This window comes from Chanodichthys erythropterus, chromosome 24 (genome assembly GCF_024489055.1).
Source record: "Chanodichthys erythropterus isolate Z2021 chromosome 24, ASM2448905v1, whole genome shotgun sequence".
Lineage (NCBI taxonomy): Eukaryota > Metazoa > Chordata > Actinopteri > Cypriniformes > Xenocyprididae > Chanodichthys > Chanodichthys erythropterus.
In genome coordinates, this window is record NC_090244.1 from 15,738,483 (window position 1) to 15,765,051 (window position 26,569).

The 26,569-nt window shown below is 34.6% G+C and overlaps 1 protein-coding gene across 5 annotated transcripts in view; it reads right to left on the reverse strand.

Moving 5' to 3' along the window:
• Positions 1-26,569, reverse strand: part of magi2b (membrane associated guanylate kinase, WW and PDZ domain containing 2b) — a 134,628-nt gene that overhangs the window by 83,897 nt on the left and 24,162 nt on the right. For all 5 annotated transcript variants that reach the window (XR_010893875.1, XR_010893874.1, XM_067378981.1 and 2 more), the window contains exon 2: positions 22,401-22,517. Coding sequence is in view for 3 of the 5 variants with exons in the window: in XM_067378981.1 (XP_067235082.1) it covers positions 22,401-22,517 (117 nt within the window). In the remaining 2 variants the exon portion in view is untranslated. The remainder of the gene's footprint in view (positions 1-22,400; positions 22,518-26,569) is intronic.

Genomic DNA, 26,569 nt, shown 5'->3' on the forward strand with positions numbered 1-26,569 from the left:
AACCATCTCCATGTGAAACAATCTTTCAGGTGCGACTGATTCACACTCACTGAGGCGCCGCCGTCCTGTTCGAATTCCCTGTCAAAGCCAATCAACTGCAAGTTTACAAAAGGCAGTCTGCCTCTCAGAGCGCTGCTGTTGCTTTACTCCAGTGTCATCAACTACGGCAGCCCGTTCTCAGCCTCTTGCTGTCTCCATTCATCTCCTCAGGAATTCTCTGCTTTAAAGTCGTCAGCAGCATGTCTTTGGATCACTTGGATTGCCAATGACATTCCCACCTGCTAAACAATGCCCTGACAACAACTGATGCTCCAGACAAGCCTTAGACAAGAATCATATCAACAACAGTGTGCAGAAACCACATTCACAATAATGATTTGTGATGCAGCAACGTAAATCTAAACCAAATACTCTTTCCCCAAACATCTATTTGCCATTAAGAGAAAAATTGCACAAAAAGCCATGAAATTCCACACGCTATAGTTAATACTACTATGAAGAAAAATTATAATATAATAACACTGAAATAAAGTTAACTATATTTCTTTATTATAGTCAGTATTTTATGTCATAAATGTTTTATTAATTATTACTAATATAATTATATAAAAGAATATACTACTATATGATATTATAATTATTTAATTAATTTATTATTATTATTATATGTATATTATATATGTGTGTGATTATTTAGTTAGTAGTAATAATAAAGTATTCGTATTTATTAAGTATTACGATTATATAATATATATATATAATATAATTATTGTTTATAATATTTTGTTACTACTAATTATGTATATGTTGTTTTAATATATTTATATAAAGAAAAATTATAATATAATAACACTGAAATAAAGTTAAATATATTACTTTATTATAGTCAGTATTTTATGTCATATTTTATTAATTATTACTAATTATATAAATAAAATAATATACTACTATATGATATTATAATTATTTAATTTATTATTATTATTATTATTATTATTATTATTATATATGTGTGTGATTATTTAGTTAATAAATATGAATACTTTATTATTATTACTAAGTATTGTGATTATATTATTATTGTTTATAATATTTTGTTACTACTAATTATGTATATGTTGTTTTATTATATTTCTATATTGTTTTAACTAATTGTGTATTTTATATAAATACTTTGAGATTTAATTATTATTACTAATTATTATACTATCATCACCTGTTGAATAATAAAGATGGTATTTTCAAAAAAGTTTTCTGAATATTTTGGAATGAATTCTGAAAGATAAATTATTGCATTTTTAATCACAAAATGAAGTGTAAATAAACAGGTTAAACTGTAACCACTAAAATGCAAGATTGGATATACTTTTTTTATTTTAAATCAAAGACTTTTGTCACTGATATACACCTATAGAGCAGCTTGACTGATTCAACCAATGCCGTGAGTCTGAGAGGGTGGGGCTAAAATGTCACTTCCTTGCAAATAAATGTGTTAGTTCAATACAATAAATTTGAATGAACAACAGATCAAACATCAAACAATAAAAAAGTACTGCTGCATCACACAGCAGATAGATTTGAAAAGTCCTCAAGAAGGTGTAAAAGGTAAGCAGGCAAACTAATAAAAGAATTGAATGTTCAAATATATTTCCATCTCAAATGACTCTCTGCGGGTTGAAGTTGGATAAAGGCTGACACCGAGGCCCTGCCCTTGTGTACCATCTGTGGAAGCATTTGAGGGGCTGATGAGTGCCGAGGCTGAAGGGTTGAAATTTGCTTGTAATCGCCTGCAGCCTCACTGACATTCGGTGACGGGGGGGTCGTGTTCCCTCTAATCTGCGGTCAGTCCAACCTTGAAGCCCAGTGACGCTCTGTGCGCTGAATCGCTAATGTCTGAATGGAGGTAAACAGCTCTGAGTAGAGGTGAAGGGATATGTGAGATACGGGTGCACTGAAGTGAACGAGCCTATATCGGACGACCCAGGGGATACGGCCAGCAAACATGAGGCATTGCGTTTTTGAACATGACGCAGGAAACGGCCCTTTAATCATGGCTATACATTGCCGTGCTTCTTCTGAGTGATTAAATGAATGATTCATCACATCGTAGGTGAACCGTAATGGATTGAATGCCTTCAAATGCCTTGGGAGACCAGGGCAAATAAGGTGATCCTTCATTTGAAGGAGGAAACATACATTTGACTGAAAAAAACTCCCAATGAAAAATATTACAATCAGACCCTATGAAAAGGATTGAGTATTTGAACCAATTTCTATATACAATTAGATTCTGATTAAGTGTCGACTTGATTCAAAATAAATTCAATTACACCTAAAATAAATTTAAAAGCTGATCAAGTGTCTATAATAAGCACCAGGATGGGATCCTTACAAAAAGATATATATATATATATATATATTATATTATATTATTATATATATTATTATAAATATATATATTAGTACAGTCCAAAAGTTTGGAACCACTAAGATTTTTAATGATTTTAAAAGAAGTTTCGTCTGCTCACCAAGGCTACATTTATTTAATTAAAAATACAGTAAAAACAGTAATAGAATATTTGAATATATTTCACAAAGTAATTTATTCCTGTGATGCAAAGCTGAATTTTCAGCATCATTACTCCAGTCTTCAGTGTCACATGATCCTTCAGAAATCATTCTAATATGCTGATCTGCTGCTCAAGAAACATTTAATGTGTACAATTGTACAAAATATTTGTGTTCAATATTTTTTTTCAGGATTATTTGATGAATAGAAAGTTCAAAAGAACAGTGTTTATCTGAAATCTAATCTTTTGTAACATTATAAATGTCTTTACTGCCACTTTTGATTGATTTAATGCATCCTTGCTGAATAAAAGTATTCATTTCTTTAATTTCTTTTCAAAAAACTAAAACTAAAAATTCTCACTGACCCCAAACTTTTGAACGGTAGTGTATAATGCTACAGAAGCTTTGTATTTCAGAAAAATGCTGTTCTTTTGAACTTTCTATTCATCAAGGAATCCTGAAAAAAAAAGTACACAACTGTTTTCAACATTGAAAATAATCATAAATGTTTCTTGAGCAGCAAATCAGCATATTAGAATGATTTCTGAAGGATCATGTGACACTGAAGACTGGAGTAATGATGCTGAAAATTCAGCTTTGCATCAAAGGAATAAATTACTTTGTGAAATATATTCAAATAGAAAACAGTTATTTTAAATTGTAATAATATTTCACAATATTACTGTTTTTACTGTATTTTTAATTAAATAAATGTAGCCTCGGTGAGCAGATGAAACTTCTTTTAAAAAACATTAAAAATCTTAGTGGTTCCAAACTTTTGGACTGTACTGTGTGTATATATATATATATATATATATATATATATATATATATACACACAAAATATACAAAAATATAAATAAACAGTTACTAAATCAAATATATATATATATATATATTTTTTTATTGAATTATTATAATTATCTAAACAATCACATATTATAACAATTATACACAGTATTGCTTTAATTATTAATATTATTATTGCTAGTAGTATTACAGATGGTATTTATAATAATAATCGTCATCAAACAACAACAGCAACAACAACAACAAAAATAATAAATGTTTATAATAATTATTAAGATATTAAATGTTTGTATTATCAATATTTTCAACACCACCACTTATAATTTGTATTATTATTATGTATTATTAATAACTATAAATTATATTATTATTATTATTATTAGTTACATATTTATTGTAGGAACAATCACAGTAGTAACTGGTATTTAATGGCATATAATGCATCCAGTGAAAAAAAGGCATTTATTTAAAGAAAATTATTTTGAGATTTTAAGATTAAATTGGATCAAGTCAAAATAATTAAATAAGAAAATCAATACATTTACTCAAGCCAATATTGCTGACCCCACAAATCACAGTTAAATGCCCTTTTTATTAGCTTTCATGTCCATCATCACCGTCTTGTATAACTGATCTTCTCATGTCCATGTGCTGACCTGTGAGAAAAGCGCTTGAAGGGTGGCAGGAAACAGAGAACGCTTTAGGAATATATTTGCGTCAGAGAAACAGCTCAACCTAGGGCTTTAAAACGGAGGGTCAGACTCAGATGTGGCGGTGAGCTACTAACTGTGACTAACACTGTCATGCTTTAAAGCTTTTCATGCTGATAGTGCTGCACTGCAAAAATCCTGTTCTTTATCAGTATTTCTGTCTTGGTCTCCAGTGGGGTGGGGGGTGGGGGGATCACGGTAAGATCAATTAAAGGGATAGTTCACCCAAAAAATGAAAATTCTGTCATCATTTACTCACCCTCATGATGTTCCAAACCTATATGAGTTTCTTTCTTCTGTTGAACACAAAAGAAGATATTTTAAAGAATATCGGTAACCAGACAGTTGACTGTAACCATTAGTCTTGCATAGCCAGACCTTCAGACTGACGGCAGAAGGTCTGGACTTTATCATAGCTTTCATTGGCCAAAGACCACCCAAGAGGATGTTTGACTGACATGTAACACAACCAATCACAGTTATTTTAGTCCCGCGTCAGGTTTGGAGCATGAAAATGAAAGTCGACGTCCCTACAATAACAGACCAGAATAACAATTTTCATTTTTGGGTGAACTATCCCTTTAAGTAAAAGACTAAATTAAAGGCCCCAATACACTCCTGGTAAAGTTCATTTTCATTCTTCAATCTTCAAAAAGGCTCAAAAGAAGTTCGAAATACGTGAGCAGCGGTTCACTGTTAAGCCGAGTTCAGACTGCACGATTTTAGCCCCGATTTTGGCTCGCCGACAGGTTGAGAAATCGCCGACAAATGCCCGAAATCACAGGCAAATGTGACAATCACGCAGTGTGAATGAGCAAAGACGTGATCTGAGAGAATCGCAGACGAGTCGCCGATGCCCGTGAGATATTTGGCATGCTAAATATCTGGACTTGTCGGCGATTCAAAATCCTGCTGTGTGAAAAGTGTTCTGACTGAAAACTACATCGGCGATGACCGACAGCCAATGAAAGAGCAAGATACAGAGCAGCAGGGAGTTCGGGGAGGAGTTATAGACCAAAATATCAGCAAGCATGGCTTCGTTTCAGATAAACATTACAATTCTATCAAACGGAAACAAAACGCAAACATTTGCTTGACCATCCGCAATAGCAGCACATTGAAAAGTTATTTATTTACCCCCAACTCTCGTTGCAGAGCACACAATCCACAGTCTCCCCAACCTTTCCTCCTTAATTCTTTTCTTTTTCTTATATTCGCTGCAAATCAGCGCACAGGCTACCGTTTTTAATAATAATAATAATAACTCCGGTCCTGCAGCGACTGAATGCTGGCCAAGATAGTGATGCAGTGTGAAAAGAACAGTGACCCGACTACTTTGAAAATCGTGCAGTCTGAACTCGGCTTTAGCCAATATCCAACGTCACCCACGCGACTGAGAGCGACATTTAGATGAATGCGTAAATATGTGCTGTGCATTTCCTCTCAATAAAACAAACACAACAAAAATGACAGCGATGAGAAAACAGTAGTTAAGAAAGCATTTGCGATGTGGATATGTTTGCATGAGCTTTGCAATCCAGAAAAGTCACGTCCCGATTATTTATACAGCACTTGCTTTAAAGCATCAGCTTTAAAGGATTAAATATGGAAAAAAAAAAAAAAAAAAAAACAGTCTCAGTGTCTCTTTCAATTAGAATTACAGCTTTAGTTTCTACTAAAAAGCTCTGGTGCATAGTTGTATTTACTCACAGACATCTGACCTTGATGGACTGAACAGAAGAAATGAACAGGAGAAGATTTCCATGTCAAAGAAGGCGGAGCCTCAGCGCGAACTCACTTATTACATCATCGCGGCAGACCAATGGTAGTGCGAAGGTGTTTAACAGCCGAAAGTTCGCTTTGGCAAACTCCAGAAATGTACTCCAAATCAGCTTCGCTTTAGCCTAATTTTGTTCGAAATTGTCATTTTTGTTCGAAAACCCTGTGACCATTTGTGTCATAAGTCACACGGGTATATTTGTAGCAATAGCCAACGATACATTGTATGGGTCAAAATTTTCTTTTTTCTTTTATGCCAAAAATCATTATGATATTAAGTAAAGATTAGGGGTGTCACGAGATCTCGCGAGACTAAAATGTGACGAGATTTCTCGTCGAGGCGAAAAGTAATCTTGTGATATTGCCATGACAGAGTGTTAGGATGTTTGGGAAAGAATATGGAGCGCTACGTTTACATTATGCCTCCACTGTCGTTTTGCTTTGTATTTAAATAAAAAACATTTAATTCAGTTGGATAACGGTCACCGCCGCTCCATATTTACAGAGTTACGCACGAAAAGTGAAAGTAAACGCGAGCACGCATTCAAACGCGATGTCAATACCCCACATTTTGAAAGCGGCTCCCTGATGAATGCAAATATCTCTCAATATGAAAGCTATTTTAGGCTGGGCAGTGTAATTGTAACCATCTCTCAGCTCTGTATCAAAGAAAAATTTGGTCTTATTTGCACTTTGAATATCGAGGGAGTGCGATTATGGTTGCACTTATTGTAAAGTGTTACCATAAAAATTGTTTTCTCTTAATCTTATTAAGCACAAACAATAAGGTTTGATTTGTTAACATTAGTTAAAGCACTGTGAACTATCATGAACTAACAATGAATGACTTTTTATTAACAAACATAAACAAAGATTAATAAATACTGTAGCAAATATATTGCTCATTGTTAGTTGATGTTGGTTAATACATTAATGTTAATAAATGAGACCTTATTGTAAAGTGTTAACATTTTTATTTATACTGTTTTTATTTCTATGATCAGTTTGTGGAAAGGAGTTCAGTTAGGAGGTCAAAAGTTGTAGAAGGTCATAAACCATGTACAGTAAGGTCTGAAGAGACTGAAATCATACAGGAGAGAAGTCAGTCAGTTGAGTTAGTAGCAAAACCTTTTACAGTACTTGAGTATTGTTGTCTTTTACTGCATATGATAATTCACATTCAGAAAGTAGAACTGAAATGACATTCATTACAAGATGGTTAGTTAAAACATTTCAAATACACCTGCAGAATATTTTTTCTAGTCATGATTTCACCATTGAGGATTTCTTAAAAATAGTGTGTAAAAATCTTGTCTCGTCTCGTGAACTCAGTCTCGAGTCTCGTCTCGGCCCGTGAGATACCTCGTCACACCCCTAGTAAAGATCATGTTCCATGAAGATATTTTGTAAATTTCCTACCGTAAATATATCAAAAATGTATTTTTGTGAGTGGATATGCATAAGAACTTCATCTGGACAACTTTAAAGGTCATTTTCTCAATATTTAGATTTTTTTACACCCTCAGATTCCAGATTTTCAAATAGTTGTATCTCGGCCAAATATTGTCCTATCCTAACAAACCATACATCAATAGAGTTTATTTATTCAACTTTCAGATGATGTATAAATCTCAATTTCAAAAAATTGCCCCTTATGAGTGGTTTTGTAGTCCAAGGTCACATTTTTGTTCGAAATGATGTCATTTTGGTTTGAAATGTCATTCTTCGATTTTGAATATATAATATATAGCAGTGTGCCACAATGGCTCATTTTTGTATGTCAGCAACAAGCTACACTGGCATAGTGTTTCAAAATGATATCACAAACTAATATACATACACGAAAAACTCAGATTTCTTTTCAAAATCCATTCCATTTCACCTTTTATTCACCTCTCGTGCAACACGCGAATTTATAGTCTCCACCTCATATACATTCGAAAAGGCGTAAATAATCCCAAACCTCAATGCCTTCATTTTGATTTATGCCTCGGATGACCAGATCCAGCATCAGTGTCTATTGGCTGTATCGCAGAGTCCCATCACTAACTGAGTGTACTGCCTGCCTGCCACGAAGGATGAGGAGACTCATACATCAGGATGACGTCCGGGGAGGCCGTGGCTAGGGGAGAGAGAGAGTCCCTCGTGGATTGAAAGGACATTTAAGAGTTTCATTCTGTCACCCAGCACAGCCATAAGCCAGCGCAGCCCTGTCAAGCTCACTCGAACGAGTTTACATCGAAGAGCGCTTGCTTAGACTCAGATATCATTCGTTCTGTTCTCAATGTTTAGGATGTTGCAGCATAACGCGACGCTGTATTACCCTGATTTCCCACATATGTATAAAGCGAATGCAGTGGCGACAGCTCAAAATGCTCTCAGTGTCTCAACAGTGAGTCATCTCATCTGTAAACAGCACGGATGTTATGTAATCGACTTTTGCCGGAAGCTGGAATCTCTGCAAACTGGGGGTGATTTGAAAGTGGGCAAACAGTTGTTTTTTTTGTTCAGAAAATCCAATAAACAGAAGAGCAGTTGGAGGGTTTCCGTTAAACCTGTTTAAGTGACAACAGCAGGCTTGAGATTCATGTAAAGTGACTGTGTGGTCATTTTGTCATTTTTTCTTTCAAAATGATCATAAAATTATCTGGAGTCGCCATTAAAGGGTTAGTTCACTTTGAAATGACAATTACCCCAAGCTTTACTCACCCTCAAGTCATCCTAGGTGTATATGACTTTCTTCTTTCTGATGAACACGATTATTAATAAATATCCTGATGTGTCCAAGGTTTTGAACAGGATCAACGAATATGAAGCTCAAGAAAGTGCCTCCATCCATCATAAACACGGCTCCAGGGTTTAGTAAAGGCCTTCTGAAGTGAAGCGATGCATTTATGTAAGAAAAATATCCATATTTAGCAAGTTATGAAGTAAAATATCTAGCTTCGCCCAAACCGCCTTCTGTATTCAAATTACGAAAAAAAATTGAACTGGTGTTGCATCAGTTACGCTTTTTTCGTAAGTTAAATATGGAAGGCGTAGGATGTAGCGTAAGCGTTTTGAACTGTGAGAGTTTTACACTGTCTTTGTAAGTAGAATACGGAAGGCGGTCTGGTGGAAGCTAGATATTTTACTTCATAACTTGTTAAATATAGTTTGTTTTTGTTTTACACAAAAGCATCGTTTTGCTTCCTTTATTAACCCCCCGGAGCCGTGTGGAGTATGTTTATGATGGATGGATGCACTTTGAGTTTCACTCTCGTTGATCCCGCTCTCTGCTGTTATAAAGCTTGGACACGTCAGGATATTTATTAATATAACTCCAATTGTGTTCATCAGAAAGAAGAAAGTCAAATACACCTAGGATGGCTTGAGGATGAGTAAAGCTTGAGGTAATTTTCATTTGAAAGTGAACTAATCCTTTAAGAACTATTACAAACCTGAGTGATCACCATGAAATTTAATTTACGTGATGAGAGGAATCACACTGGCATCCAAATGATAATTATTCGACATAGATCAGAATACATATGGAGAAGATGACTAGAAGTGCCACTTCAACACAAAACAAAATAATAAATTATCAATGTAATAATTCAAACATAAAAAGGTAAATACATAAATGATTGTAACAAATTAATAGACAAATTTGAAACAAATTAAGACATTTAAATGAAGTTACAATAAAAAAAGTATTTTTTTTTAAATTTACATCAATATTTAACTACATAAGAGATATTTTAAACAAATTGAATTGAATTTAATTCATGCTTTAAAATATGGTAATATAACAATTTAATTCATTTGTGAAAAAGGTGATTTATTGACTATGTTTACTATTATTTTACTTTATTTTAACAATAAAAAACGTAAAATTATGTAAATATGTATTTAACTACATATTAAGAAATATTTTTATTTAATTAAAAAAACATTCATAGACATTTAAATTGTTTTAAATATAGCTAAATAATCACAAAATAATAAATTATTTTTTAATAAAGTTGACAAAGTAAAAAAAATATTTCATGCTTTATAAATTTGGCATTTTAAAAAAATAAATATTTTTTAATTAACAAATATTTATTTATTTAACTACAGATTAGGCATTTTAAAATATTTAATTCATGTTTTATTTGGTAATTTTAAATGATTCATAAACATTTAAAATCAATAAAATATCAAAACTGTTTAATGCATGTTTTAAATTTCTGTAAACATTATAAAATGAAATCTGACACTTTTTTTGTAAATTTATTTTATTGTTAAAATTAAGTACATTTTAAATTAAACTGTTTTAAATGTCTATTTGTGAGAGAGATATTCATATATATGTTTGAATTATTAAATGATTAAAGTCTACATTTTATTAATAAATATTTTTTTCATTCATATTTAAATTTGTGGTTAAACTTAAACTGTGAAAAAGTGAGTATTTATTTAGATTTTTATTTGATATATTAAATTGTTTGATTCTTACAGTACATTTCATTTTTAAGTGGCACTCCTAGTCAAATGTGTTGTTGCTGTTAACTGCTTAAATAAGTAAATCTGGATTCAGTCGGGTGTCATTTATCAAACAATTAGTGGCTAATTTGCTTAAGTAGCCTATTGCATGTTGCATAAAAGCCATTACTGCAAAATACAGTGCTAATAAACATGTTTTTGGCACATTTACAACATGTTTACTTTTTCTTCTTTAGGGCACTAAGTCTTCAATCTTCATCTTGCAATGTGTACGGCGAAGAATAATGATTGATTATTTGATTGGTCAGCTCCCTCAAACATCAAAGGACATCATGCAGTAATGATACTGCGATTGCTACAATCACTCTTCCAGGATTAAGAGTGCAAACCAGACTGTCAATCAAACAGCTGGAGTCTATGAGCACATCAAAGCCGGAGGAAGGAAGAAACAAGGAAACAAGCGGCAGAGAAAGCTTATGATACTCTGTCATCCATTTTTTAGTATAGCACGTTAAATTAACTCCGGCATAAACAGAATAATCAATATGACATGCCAACACAAGATCTCTCCTATACTGGGATAATGTCTTTGCATAAGCTGATGCTGTAGCACTTCAGGAAAACCTTGGAGTATAGATGTTGTTCCTCAAGAGCTGGATTGGGTTGAATTAAATATAGGATTCAGGTACATTGGGACACTTTTTGTGATTGAGATGACTGGGGAAAAATGTCCCAATTATTCTGATCTATATATATAATTTGAACATGATCCAGGGCGAAAACTCACTGTGTGATGAAGCCTATGGAATGCAGAAATGCTTTTGAGTGCAGAAATGAGTTTTTCATATGAGCATAAGCAATATCACACGAGTAACGGGCGCAACATCACACGATTGCTGTTTTTGTCCCGAATAGCATGAGTGCAAATGTGATACTGATTTTATACAAGCTTAATAAATAAAAAGTTAAAGCTGCAGTCCATAACTTTTTTGGGTTAAAAATTATCCAAAATCAATTTTGAGCAAGTACATAACCAGTGTTCAAAACTATCTCCTTACCTTAGCCCGATTCACAAAGGTAAGCTTGTAATAATGTTTTCTAATAAGAGCAGTACTGGTAGGTTTCCGTGGGAAACTCGAGTTTGCCTTTGCATCGTTACGTCGGGTCTGTTTACATAAAGGAGGAGTCCCGAATGCTGCAGGTGGCGGATCATTTATAGCCTTTTATCACAGCAGCTGGAATAATTAAACTTGTCATTTTGATGGCGGATTGTAATCCAGAAAGGTCCAAACGACAATCATAATAGACATTGGAATCAATTGGAGATTCACCCGTAATCAAAAGCAAAAGACTTCGGCCACTAATACACACTAAATAGTCACGCAATGCTTATGTTGTAAACATTAAAATTAATCATTTGCACAGTTTGGCATGATCCGAGCTAAGCGATCATTAGATTTAATCACCATTGGCAGCGCAATTTATTGTAATGCTTTTTTTCACCTCAGTTGGTCAGAACAAAATCGTCAGACATGTTACTTGCTTGTTGCGGTGAAAATTCTTATTTTGGAGTAGAATCTGTGATTCCGAAGTACAGTATCCACACCGGTGTGGCGATTGACAGCAAACATTAGATTCATCCGCGCTAAGAAGACGTGCCGATACACAACCCACGAAAAGATGACAATTCCACAAATAACTGCAATTGCAGGTTTCAAACAGAGATGGTGACAAAGAGGCAAAACATACAGACTGTATTTTGTCAATGGAAATATTACCTATAAAGCCACAGCAAAACTGTTGTGCGTCTCCAAGCAACACACAGCAATGTTTCATTACTGAATAAATCTACATTTTGAACAAATCAAGTGAACCAATGATACAATGGTCCATTCATAAAGAGTCGTTTACTTCATTCCTGAATGAATCAGCAGTTTCAACGAATTGAATGAATGAATGACTCAATGACTTACTCATATAGACATTTACCGCCAGTACTGGCAGTTTTAGCTTCTTATTTGGAGTATCATTTCATTTAAAATTTAAAAAAAAAAATGTATTTCCATATTAATATAAAAAATAACAATAATAATAAAAAAAAACACTAAATGGATAGTTCTCCCAAAAATGAAAATTCTGAAAGATATTTTGAAGAATGTTTGAAACCAAACTGTTTTGGGTACCAAATACTGAGAAATTTCTCAAATTATCTTCTTTTATATTCCACAGAATAAAGAAAGTCATACAGGCTTAAAAAAACGACATAAGGGAGAGTAAATAATGACAGAATTTTTATTTTTGGGTGAATTATCACTTTAATACCCACTTAATACCCATAAATCTCATTACATTATTTATGCAATTGTAATTGAAGTGTAAATGCATTCATGCCACCTCTGAGCTGCAATAAACGGTCTGTAAATATATCTAAATACCAATTCAGATGCAGCTTCTGGAAAAAAAAAAAAAAAAAAAAAACATGGAAGTTTTAATTAATCGGCACATCCTGTAATTAATTAGATTATACACAAGAAAACTTGCAGTATTCTATTATAAAAAAAAAATAAAAAATTCTAATAATAAATATATATCGAATATATACATTATCCAATTTATGAGAATACAATTTATACGGCTAGTTTATAGTCTAGCCTGAAAAAAGGTGAACAAACTCACACCAGTCTTCTTTACTTCAATGCTACTGTTGAAAAAGCTATCCAAATACTTCCTTTTCTCTGTGAACATCTACACAATCTTAAATTCAGGCTAATTATCATTTCAAAACACTGTTTTTAAGAAATCAAATCAATGATCTGGAGCCGTGTACCCTAAAGAGTGTGGTTGTTTTGTGCGCTTCGGTTTATTAGTAAAGAAGAACCTCAAACATAAGCTTTTGTGAAGGTCTGAGCAGATCCACAATCCACCATTCAAGTCTCAGATGAAAATATTGATCGGTTGATATTCTTTCACCACACTCATCTTTAAATCCACCTTTGACGTTAACAAGAAACTTCCACTTATATGCGTGGGTGCAGAATCGGTCTTAATAAGGCCAGTTGATGGTTAAAGGATGATTTAAAAGCATTCAGACAGTAAAAATGGAGGCAATGATTCAGGAATGGATGACTCAAACGTCCTGCTTGTTCATTATATGAAGCTTTGAAGAGGCAGGGGAAAATCTGAGGTTCACGGTTGGATAGAGCACACCTCACCGTTTCACTGGTCTGGTGTGTGTACAGTTGTCTGCGCAATTACCTATGTGTGCAAGCACATGAAGCTGTGTCTTGAGGTGCAACAGTGATCCCAATATCATCTCCAGTTCAAAACTAGTTTTTAAAAAGTTCAAAACGCAGCTTGAATTTGTTTATTTTAAACTTGCAATGTCCATTTTCCTCCCATCGCTGATTATACAACAGAGGTTTGTCTCTGCAATCTGAAGATGCCAATTTTCAGTCTCCCAGTGGGATCTACAGGCCCAAATTTGTCCACCTGACAGAAGTGGTGCACACCTGCAGAATGTATAATGACTCTCTGTGGATTGCTATATTACTCTTCACAAAAGAACAGCAACTCCTCAAGAGTCAACACTTTCAGTCACTTTGAGGCTCTACAATCAAAATGGTCACTTTATATGAGCAGTTAGGATTTGTTTAGAAACACTTTCAAGTCCGAATAAATACTGCCAAACCACTTTTCAAAAGACAAAGCATTAAAGGATTAGTTCACTTTCAAATGAAAATTACCCTGAGATATACTAACCCTCAAGCCTAGAGTTAAATTAACTCTGCTCAGAGTACATTTGGTCCCTCTCTAAATAGTGTTAAAATAACACTGAAGCACAGTAAGTAATGAGAATAATTAAGCAATTAATTAAGTGATGATTGTGCATTAGTGATGAACACCTGCTGTTAACAAGCAGAATCACTAAAGAAAAGAGAAACACAAGAACAGCCTTATTAATTGCTTAATGATCTCATTAACTTTAACTCTGTTTCTGTGTTACTTTAACACTATTTAGAGAGGGACCAAATGTACTCTGAGCAGAGTTGATTTAACTCTGGGGATTTTACTGTGTAGGTGTATTTGACTTTCTTCTTTCTGATGAACACAATTGAAGTTACATTCATAAATATCCTGACGCATCCAAGCTTTATAATGGCAGTGAACGGGACCAACGAGTATGAAGCTCAAGAAAGTGCATCCATCCATCATAAACGTACTCCATATGGCTCTAGGGGTTTAATAAAGTCCTTCTTAAGTGAAGCGATGCCTTTGTGTAAGAAAAATCTCTATATTTAACAAGTTATAAAGTAAAATATCTGCTTCTTCCAGACTGTCTTCTGTCAGACTGACTGTATCGCAGTTCAAAATGCTTACGTCCTACGCCTTCCGTATTCAACTTAAAAAACCTAACTGATGCAATGACTTTATTGGTAAGTTGAATATGGAAGGTGGTCCGGAAGAAGCTAGAGATTTTACTTTATAACTTGTTAAATATGGATATTTTTCTTACACAAGCGCATTGCTTCACTTCAAAAGGCCTTTATTAACCACCCAGAGCTGTGTGGAGTACGTTTATGATGGATGGATGCACTTTCTTGAGCTTCAAACTCGTTGGTCCAGTTCACTGCCATTCAGAGTGAGTTCAGATGCGTCAGGATATTTATTAATATAACTCCAATTGTGTTCAAGAAAAGAAGTGGTCAAATACACCTAGGATGGCAAAAAAAAAGTCACTGTTTGGGTTTAAATAGGCACATGCTTAAGAATCTATGATTAGATCATTATTGCAGTGATTATTATGTTTCTAGCATGTTTAGCAACAGTTCTTCTAACCCTAATTGATGGAGTGTGTAGCTTTTCATTTCTTAAACAACCATGTTGGAAGACACATCATGGCCATATTCCAGGAAGACAATATCAAGATTCATCAGGCTCAAATTGTGAAAGAATGGTTGGAATGGAGTGTGAAGAATAATTTTTATACATGAATTGGCACCTCTGAGTCCAGACCTTGCATTCATTGAAAGTCTTTGGGATGTGCTGGAGTAGGCTTTACAGAGTGCTCACCTCTTGTATTGTCAATAAAAGATCTTGACCAAAAATTGATGCACCTCTTGGTGGAAATATCATCACAAAATTTATTTCCATAAATTTTTGGTCAAGACTTCATCGACAATACAATCAATTCCCGATGGACAAAATAAAATCCCGCCCTACATTTGTTCTTTTTCGAGAAGCAGTTTCACTCAGATATACATCACGATAGGTAAGAAAAGACTACCACAACTTCAGTTTCATGACGACTTTAAACATAAAAATGATCAGTATGATACTGGTCATAAAAGGCTATTTTGGCAGTAATCCTTGCCTACTTTACTAAAAACAAACCACATGCAAATCTTGCAAGAATTACACAGAATGTGATTTGAGGAAAGGTTAGTGCAAACAGAGTCAAAATTCGAAGGTTGAACTTTAAGCTTTGCATTACGACAATGCATAAAGTACATTGCATTGGAAAACAATGACACGATGCTTGTGAAAGGGGCTTTAGAATCATGTATAGGAAATATATTATCTTCTCACAGCTCGAAAACCCGTCAAAATAATCCTTGTCCTCTGTTACAGTCACACAACTGTCTGTTCATCTTCCGTTGATGCACTTCACAAACAGCTAACTGTCTAAAATGATTATATATCATTGGTTGATGGCTGACAGATACTAATGGGGTTTTGCTAAGCAGTAGGCGTGCGCAACCAGCGGGACGCGACAATTGCATTTGGCTGGATGTAGAAGATAAGAGGTGGGGGTTAGAGAACGAATATAAAAGTCTAATTGTACAATACAGGGCTTCGACTGCCCTGCAGAAGGACGGGCCCTTTCGTGATGCGTTCTGTCGTCCGCTCATCAAAGTGACGGACGTGATCTGACAGTGCCACAGCCTCAAGTGAGACCAAAGCATGATTTTGCACTGTCACTGTTTGGTTGGTGGAAATAACAGCTGATGCGGAAGAGAAACAGTGAAATACTACAGAATCTGAGAGTTCGGAGGGAGGGGGGGTCGTTGCCTATTGTCATATGTTGTGTGAAATTACAAGTGAAGTGTTATTGTTTGAAACGAAACCAGCAATCCCTTAAGCTCTAATGAAAAGGGTTTTCAATTTCACTGTGACTTAAAATGGATACATGTTTTGATTAATCCAAAATTTCATAAATCAGAGAGAGAAAAGAGTGTGTTCTGAAAACTATTTACTTAATAGCGTGTCATTTACACTGTATCGCACATATTATTCGTTAAAAATGGCATTTTCAAACCGTAGTATGCTACACTGTTGTCACGACTTCTTCACGATGTAAGCGAGTGACTTTCAGTTCTTATTTTGGAATTTAAAAACTTATTTTGTTTCAAAATGTCTTAACTTTTGGCACACCAATCAAATAACTAATAATATATGATAACACTTTAAGGCACAATATCGCATAATATTTTAGTCATGAAACGTATTTCATTGCATTTGTCAACGCACAAATAAAAAAGCTAAATATTTGTAGTGAAAAATATTGTGTTATTCATTTTAAATAAAGCACATATTTATAAACCTAAATTGTTTTAAATAAATTGTATTATATATAATACAATAAAATACAAAAAACACCATGGATGGAGAAAACAAACTATATTTTCTCACTTGATTCAAATTGGATGGATGGATGGATGGATGGATGGATGGATGGATGGATGGATGGATGGATGGATGGATGGATGGATGGATGGATGGATGGATGGATGGATGGATGGATGGATGGATGGATGGATGGATGGATGGATGGATGGATGGATGGATGGATGGATGGAACAAACTGGAGAAAATCAATTTTTTCTCACTTGATTCAAATTAACCAATTCAACATCTGATGGATGGATGGATGGATGTTATTTTCTCTTTTGATTCAAATTAATCAATTCAACATTGGATGGATGGATGGATGGATGGATGGATGGATGGATGGATGGATGGATGGATGGATGGATGGATGGATGGATGGATGGATGGATGGATGGATGGATGGATGCATGTTTTGATTAATCCAAAATTGCATAAATCAGAGAGAGAAAAGAGTGTGTTCTGAAAACTATTTACTTAATAGCGTGTAATTTTCACTGTATCGCACATATTATTCGTTAAAAATGGCATTTTCAAACCGTAGTATGCTACACTGTTGTCACGACTTCTTCACGATGTAAGCGAGTGACTTTCAGTTCATGATGCATGATGGATGGATGGATGGATGTTATTTTCTCTTTTGATTAAAATTAATCAATTCAGCATCTGGATGGATGGATGGATGGATGGATGGATGGATGGATGGATGGATGGATGGATGGATGGATGGATGGATGGATGGATGGATGGATGGATGGATGGATGGATGGATGGATGGATGGATGGATGGATGGATAGATGGATGGAGAAAAACTGGAGAAAATAAATATTTTTTCATTTGATTTAACTGAACCAATTCAACATCTGATGGATGGATGTTATTTTCTGTTTTGATTCAAATGAATCAATTCAGCATCCGGATGGATGGATGGATGGATGGTTTTTTGAATTTCAAAAAACACCGTTTAGAATGTTTTTTTAAGCCCTTTGATTTACGAGGACACAGGAAGTGTCCTCGTAAACCATGTCTATGTTGTAATACCCATGTCATTATACACATTTGGGTCCTCATAAACCATGTATACATCTATATAAACATATGTAATTTACATTCTTTACACAGTATACATATGACTAGTTGACTAACAGGTCTAAAGGAAGCCTTTATTAGGCTAGTTTTAGGGTTCTCTCCCTGATTGGATGCATTTCTTAGGGGACATTTACATTATACGCACTGTTGCATTTTTTGATTATTTTTAGCATCTTGAAAAAATGCAGAGCAAGACGTGATACAACAATCAAAAGCAATTTTGCAAACTGTCTAACAGCTTAAAAAAGGTCTAAAATCTAAATTAAAAACAAAATTAAGCAGATATCATTTCACACAGACAAGCACACTTGTCATGAATAGTAAACGTTCTAAAGACTGTTTTATAAACCCAGTAATGAAATTATTGAGTGTGTGTGTGGTAACTAATAGTGACAGTGAAGAGACTTGTGAAATGAGCCATGTCAATGCAGTGATCTCCAGCTGAGAGTGAAGTTACACATCAGATATCTAATGTACTGTAGTTACACCTTGTGTGGCCATGACAAGCAGGATTCGATTCTGAAAGGCCTAAAATAAGCAAGTGAACACAAATGCTTCCAGCTGCACAAGCACAAATTGGTGCATCATTTTTAGCCCAAAATCAGTCCACAAATTCAATGCACATTGCAAATGCATGTCGCATTCTCAGCGCTATAGCAGGCATTGGCACATCCGGTTCAATGCCAAAGACATTGGATAGTGTGAAAAATTAAGGTCAGTAAATAAAAATTACAAGTGAATGATTTCTCAAGTGCAAGAAAACTAACCATGAAGAACACTTTTCTGCACCGACATAAAGGAGAACAAAAATTTAAACCAACATGTAGTCTAATAATATCCCGATGGCACCCATTTCTTACTTCTACAATCAAACTCTATATGGCATATTTTTAATAAAGCAACACCATCACATTCAGTTACCTAGGTCATGTTCTAACACTCCTCCTCTGCTTTAACATTCACGAGACAAATGAACAGTTTAACATCGCTTTATCTTGTCTTGTCTCTTTCAATTCAGCCTCCAAAACATCTCATAGCAAGCTGTTCAGTTACACTAATGACTCTCAGTATGGGAGAAATAGCTCCAGAAATACATGCTCATGACTGCGCTGCACAGGCATAAATCAAAGGCATCATTTCATCCAGCCGGTTGGTGATTGTGATGTGTTTGTGCACCACTATAGAGGGGGAGGGGGAAACATCAGCAGGCCAGCCTGGAGAGGAAATGGTGGTTGCCTTGGAAACCCTAGGCTGAGGAAGAGAGAGAGGAAGGAAAGGAAGAACAAGTGAAGTGGGTGAGGAGGAGGAGAGTTGACCGAAGCATCGGTGTTTCACAATTTGTTTTGATTTGAGGGAAGATGAGCTAAAAATCTATCTATCTATCTATCAATTATAATATCATTACAATATATATATTATATATATATATATATATATATATATATATACACACACACACACAAAAGTTTGGAAACATTACTATTTTCAATGCAACGAAGTCTCTTATGCTCATTATAATTTCATAATAAATACAGAAAAAATAATAATATTGTGAAATATTACTACAATTTAAAATTATGGTTTTCTATTTTAATATACTTTTAAAATATAATTTATTTCTGTGATGCAAAGCTGAATTTTCAGCATCATTACTCCAGTCTTCAGAGTCACATGATCCTTCAGAAATCATTCTAATATGCTGATTTGATACTCAGTTATTATCAATGTTGAAAACTATCACTTTTTATAAATTTAACACATCCTTGCTGAATAAAAGTATTAATTTATTTCAAAAAAAAGAAAGAAAAAAAATTACGGACCCCAAACTTTTGAACAGTAGTGTATATTGTTACAAAAGATTTCTATTTTAAATAAATGCTGATATTTTTTTACTTTTTATTCATCAAAGAATCCTGAAAAAGTATCAGGTTATAAAATCATATTAAGCAGCACAAATGTTTCCAACATTGATAATAAATCAGCATATTAGAATGATTTCTGAAGGATCATGTGACACTGAAGTCTGGAGTAATGATGCTGATAATTCAGCTTTGCATCACAGAAATAAATTAAATTTTAAAGTATATTAAAATAGAAAACCATAATTTTTAAATTGTAATAATATTTCACAATATTATTGTTTTTTCTGTATTTATTATGAAATAAATGCAGCCTTAACCCTTAAATGCATGACTGTTTCGCCAATCATTCTTACATATTTGGGTCGTTATCGACCCGGATCAATATCTAACATGGAAGGATTTCTACCTGTCGTGATAATATAAAACTCCTCTGATATTAGAGTAACAATTACAGAAGAATAATATAAATCGTATTTTGTTACCTTTTGGAGCTTGAAAGGGCTCTAATTGAGCAGATGTTTTATGCCATCATCACTGTCCTCATTAGAGCTCATTTCCCAGTAAATTCAGCAAATAATGGGCTAGTTTTATGTTTCTGGTCAACGAATATGAGCCCATTCGCGATCTCAAACGTATTCTCAAAACTATTTCATTTTCAACATCTTCAAAATCAATATTTCTAAAATTAACAGCTTCACCAGATCAATCCAGTAACAGTTACAGTCATATTTGATTGCGTTGTTTTCTGTCTGAATGAGTCGTCACTTCAGCATTGTGTATCAGACATTACAACCTTGTGGAATAAAGGTGAATCGCACTTATTCCGTCATCTAAGATTAAATTATTGTTGTGCAGAAAAATATACGTACACTCATACACGCCTCGGGTCGTTTGCGACCCTATACAATTTTTACAAAAAATGAATACAAAAATAGGCATTCTTTTATGATTTTATGATTTTTTTCTTGTTATATTCTTTATAATATATTTATTGAGGAATACCAAGAAAGTTGATGTCTAACTTTAAAAAATGAACGAGGAGGAGGGTAGTGAATGACGTCCCGGGTCACAAAAGACCAGAGGTATGCATTTAAGGGTTAATGAGCATAAGAGACTTTGTTAAAAACAATAAAAATAGTAATGTTTCCAAACTTTTGACTGGTAGTGTACATACACATAAACATATACAAAATGGTGACTAAGTTTTCCAACATCAAGGTTTGCCGAAATATGTTTCTTATTCATTTTCTTCATATGAATCTCAAGTTCATCTGGAAGCAATACAAACATTGTAAAAGATATACAAAAAAACAAAAACAAACAATGACTGGAGACTTATGATCTAATGCTACAACAAGCCATAATACCCAACTTCAAATAGACAGCTAACTAACATTAGCGACTGCAGCCTAGCTTACCTCTGCTAGCCAGCAAAATCTCAACCTTGCCTATTGCAATATCTTGATATCTATCAAGATTTGGGACTGACAGCATCAATCCAGTCCAAATGTGTGGACTAATGAGAGACTCATGAGAAATAATCCAGGTTAAATACAAGTTAAGCTCATTGACAAAAACACACTTTGTAAGTATTGTACGTTCACTCCTCAGATGCATTACTGTCAACGCATTTCTGTTTGTTTTTACAAACTGAGGTACGAGTCAAATTTGTTATGTATGATTTCGAAACACTGCTGACATTCCTGTCATTTACCTCAAACTGGAGACTGTTGCTTTCCACAAAATTATAATTTTTGTCATTACATCTGACTGAGTAAAAAAGTGCTTTAAACCAAAATAAGCCATATTGGTTCTTTCTATCTGGTTGCATCATACATTCAGATGGTACCCAGACATATCAGGGAGGGTTTGTCTCCATGTCTCTCCTATAACACCCCACACAACAATAACAACTTCCACAATATTGCAGGTTAGCTCGTTTTAGCTACAAGTACCTCATGGCAGGTTTGGCGAGCCATCAGGAAATAAACACAAGCAAACAGTTCAGTCAACCAGCACGTCCACACTCCCTTTCTAAAGTGGCAAACAAAAGCTCCATTAATACAAATACTACCAAAAAGACTAAAACCCTGTCTCCTAACTAGGCACAATGTGACAAGCAATTTTTCTGTCCACACTAAATACAAAACTGCATAGAAGGTGTTTAATGCATAGTCATGAAATGCAGAATTTTGGACCAGTTAGATTTCATAGTGGGCGGAGCTACTGTGCAACACTACAGAAACAGAAACGAAAAGATCGGCTGTTGGGGTCAGATGGCAAAGACTGCTTTTATAGGTTGTCACATATAACTTACTGAACCATCACACCTGGTTCAGACCTCATCAGGACATCACCATATGAAAAAGACCAACATTAAGAAACCCAGACTATTTGCCAAGCGTAATAAAGGACTCTCAAAATGTACATGTAGAGGTCACTCACACGGCACAGTCCGGAGGTAGAGGTTGTCACGTATGATTTGTTGAAGCTCGTGGTCCACTGAACCTTTCTGGAACCGTAGGTTGAGATAATGGCGGAGATCTTTATCTACAACACCTCCTGTAAAAGGTAAATAAAAAACACAAAGTAATTTAACTGGTAAATGCAGAACCTGATATACCCCTAAAAAAAAAGTTAGTGTACTGTAGTTCCCCCCTCATTATAAATTCTTGCCGTTTGCCTGAGAGGATGTACAGGACTGTTGGTAAGGTAGGGTTAGGTAGCAAACAATAAATAACACGATAAATAATATTATATATGGGTCAATGACGTGATGCATTATTTTTTTTTGTCCAAAGGTCTTAATAATAATAATAATAATAATAAACAAAGATATGACATCCAAAGTATGTAAGGTAGTACAACTAGATCTCTTTTATTGAATCCAAAAGGTTTTAATTATATTTTGCTACATATAAAGGTATTTTAAAAATTTTGAAGTGTCAAAAGGTTATTCGGTTTAACCGTCCAAAGGCCAATACAGATCTCATTTGTGATTAAAATATCTTAAAATGTAATAAATTTATATTTTTTTTTATTCTGGCATGATTTTATATCATCATATATCAACATAGTGCAAAATGGTATTAAAATTATGTGTAGAAGTCGTTGCTTTGTTATGAGAAAGAATGTCCGGAAAAATTAATTTCATTGATGTCATTTGGAGTAACCAATATAAAGGGACCATTTTGGATCAAGTCATGCGGTCAATATCATGTGACAGGATGTGACATCATTCAGACACCTGCAAAGGACCACATGGTCATGAAGCAAAGTAACTATTTTTCACTTGCTCATACGGATGTCCCGAAACATCAGGTCATTTGGTACAACCGCTGTAAAATATGGAAAATGTTGTAATATTTTAAAAACTTGTACTAAATATAAAATGTTTGATTGTCCTTTTGCTAGCTATCAGCCTGTTAGCATTGAAAATATTGTCATTCGGTATAACCAAAAGTGGCATTAGGTAAAACAGATATATATTATTACTTGTCAAAGTTGCTTGTTTGAATGTGGACTGGTATGTTTGAATGAGCGGAGTTCCACAAGGTTCACTCTTAGGTCCTTACAAATTCTGTTTGTTTTCAAGCCCTTCAGACGCTTCATGAAATCCCATATAGAGCATGTGTCACTTAGCATTAGCACGTCCCATTTGTTGAGCCTGAAGTTGTCACATTCATGTAGCTGAATTTTGGAGTTGAACTTCAATGGTTCAGTGACATTTAATATGCATACATGTATTTTATCACAAAATGATTCCCTAAAGAATCACTTTACTGATGCATCCATCAGTCTGTGTTGTTGTGTTGACTTGTGTTTATCACATAGCTAGTCATCTTGAGCAAGAAGCACAAAGGGACACCAAGGCAAATGCTGAAAATAAAATGTAGCTTAAGAACTTGTGCTTTCTACCATTTCTCTAAGGTGAACAAAGGACAGAAAAATGACAAATCATCTCATGCTACTGAATCTCAAGAGAGCTAAGCAGCTCTACCTTTTTTCCTGCTCCAATCATAACCTTGACCATTCGGCACAGCTGAGCATGGATACATTGTGATGCATGCTTGTAAATTCAAAAATCCAGCACACATTTGCGTGTGAGAAGATCCTTTTTAGAATAAAAGCATCTGGCATGAACCTGCACACCATTTCACAGGTTCAGAATACATTACATCTCATTGTCACCGGTTAACAAAGGCAAAAACCTGGTACTCCAAAATCCATTCATGGACGATATCTAAACCAGTTTTCCTTTCTAAAATCACCATAATGCCCATAAACCTAAAAGAATCACTATTGTCAAAATTTTCTATTTACAAATCTCTGCATGACATTGTGAATGGAAAACGATGCTCAAGTAAAAAAAAAAAAATGCAACAAATTAAGCTTTCACAGCTGTTGCGGCGGAAAGGACATACCGGAATACCGTCACACCATTCCAGGGAAATAACAAAAGGAAACATCTCACATGTAGACTTCTCCAGTCAGCAATCCTAAATAAATATCTCACTTGTCATCATCCATAATTATAATGGCTCTCTCCTCCCCCTCTTTCCCATAAAACAACTGTATCCCAATCGTAATTCCAGCGGTCCAGATGATGTGCTCCTCTGTCACTAGCTTGGATCTACTCACCCCTTCCAAAATCCTTTTTGCTATTCCCCTTTATGCGTTCAGTCCCATTTTTTAACTAGTCCTTTTTATATCAATGGATGCAGCAGTGATGGAGTCTCCTGTTCTGCAGCTAATTTAATCCAGAGGAGAAAGGGAATGCAGGAGGAGGAGGAAAAGAAGAGACGGAGTCGTCGACAGTCAGGAGACAACAGAGAGAGGGAAAAAAGGTTCTGCAAGCGGAGAGCCTATCACAATGAAGCCTGTATTCTCATTTGCTGGACAGATAGTGAGGTCTGATATCGCCCCCTGACCGCAAACAGCGGTACTGCAATGGTTGAGAGGGAGTGTGCGTGATACAGATGCTTTTGGACACACCACCAAAAAGGCCAGCTTGTTCACACCAGATGCTTCCTGCTAGTTGGCATCGTGTGAACTTGTTGACCTTGCGAACACATCAGTGTCAAGAGTGAAGACGGCAAGTAGCAGCGTGCACTTTAAGAACAGTATGACCAGCCAAGTCTAGCTGGAAATGAATAAGCTATTTAAAAATGACTAAAGATGTTATGTTGGAGTCTCAATAGCAGTACCCTACAATTGGTAAGTTATACCCTTTGAGTAACATTTGTTAAGAAGTTATATTAAAGTAATATATTTACAAAATATATATTTTGTTATAAGCAAAGTTATATTGCTTAACTAAACATGAATCATTATATTAAAGGGATCGTTCACCCAAAAATGAAAATTTGATGTTTATCTGCTTACCCCCAGGGCATCCAAGATGTAGGGGACTTTGTTTCTTCAGTAGAACACAAATGATGATTTTTAACTCCAACCGTTGCGGTCTGTCAGTCGTATAATGCATGTCAATGGGAACGTCGTCTGTAAGAGTCAAAAAAACTTGCACAGACAAATCCTAATTAAACCCTGCGGCTCGTGACGACACATTGATGTCCTAAGACACGAAACGATCGGTTTGTGTGAGAAACCGAACAGTATTTATATAATTTTTTACCTCTAATACACCACTATGTCCAACTGCCTTGAGCATTCAGTGTGTGAGGTCTAGATGCACTCTGATGCCGGAGGTGATCTCTCGCACTTATAGATATACAGGCGAGACATCACATCCGTCATCCGAGTTTTCAGACCTCACCAACCGATGCTCAAGGCAGTTGGACATAGTGGTGTATTAGAGGTAAAAAATTATATAAATACTGTTCGGTTTCTTGCACAAACCGATCGTTTCATGTCTTAGGACATTAATGTGTCGTCACGAGCCCCAGGGTTTAATTTGGATTTGTCTATGCAAGTTTTATTTACTCTTATAGACGAAGTTCCCATTGACATGCATTATAAGACTGACAGACTGCAACAGTTTGAATTAAAAATCATCATTTGTGTTCTACTGAAGAAACAAAGTCACCTACATCTTGGATGCTCTGGGGGTAAGCAGATAAACAAATTTTCATTTTTGGGTGAACTATCCCTTTAAACATATGTTTATATACATGCCTTATTGTATTTGGGTCATTGACGAATAAGGGTTTTAAAAATGTAAAAAAAAAAAAAAAAAAAAAAAAACATAATGGAGACATAATTAATTTTGAAATTTTATTAAGTGTTAACAATGACATTATGTGGTTTTTATAATCAATTATCATTGTTTTTGTTATTTTTTTACAAGATAGACAAAATTTGTCACCAAAAAAGTCATTCGGTTTAACCAAAATTTCGGTTTTACCGAATGACGATATTTTCAAACAATGCTAACAGGCTGATATCTATCTATCTAGCAAAAAGACAATTAAATATTTTATGTTTAGTGCAAGTTTTTAAAATATTACAACATTTTCCATGTTTTATAGCTGTAATACCGAATGTTTTGGGACATGCGTATGAGCAAGTGAAAACATGAATGTTTAAATTCATATAATTATAGTTAGAAATAGTTGAGAGAGTTAGTTACTTTGCTTCATGACCATGTGGTCCTT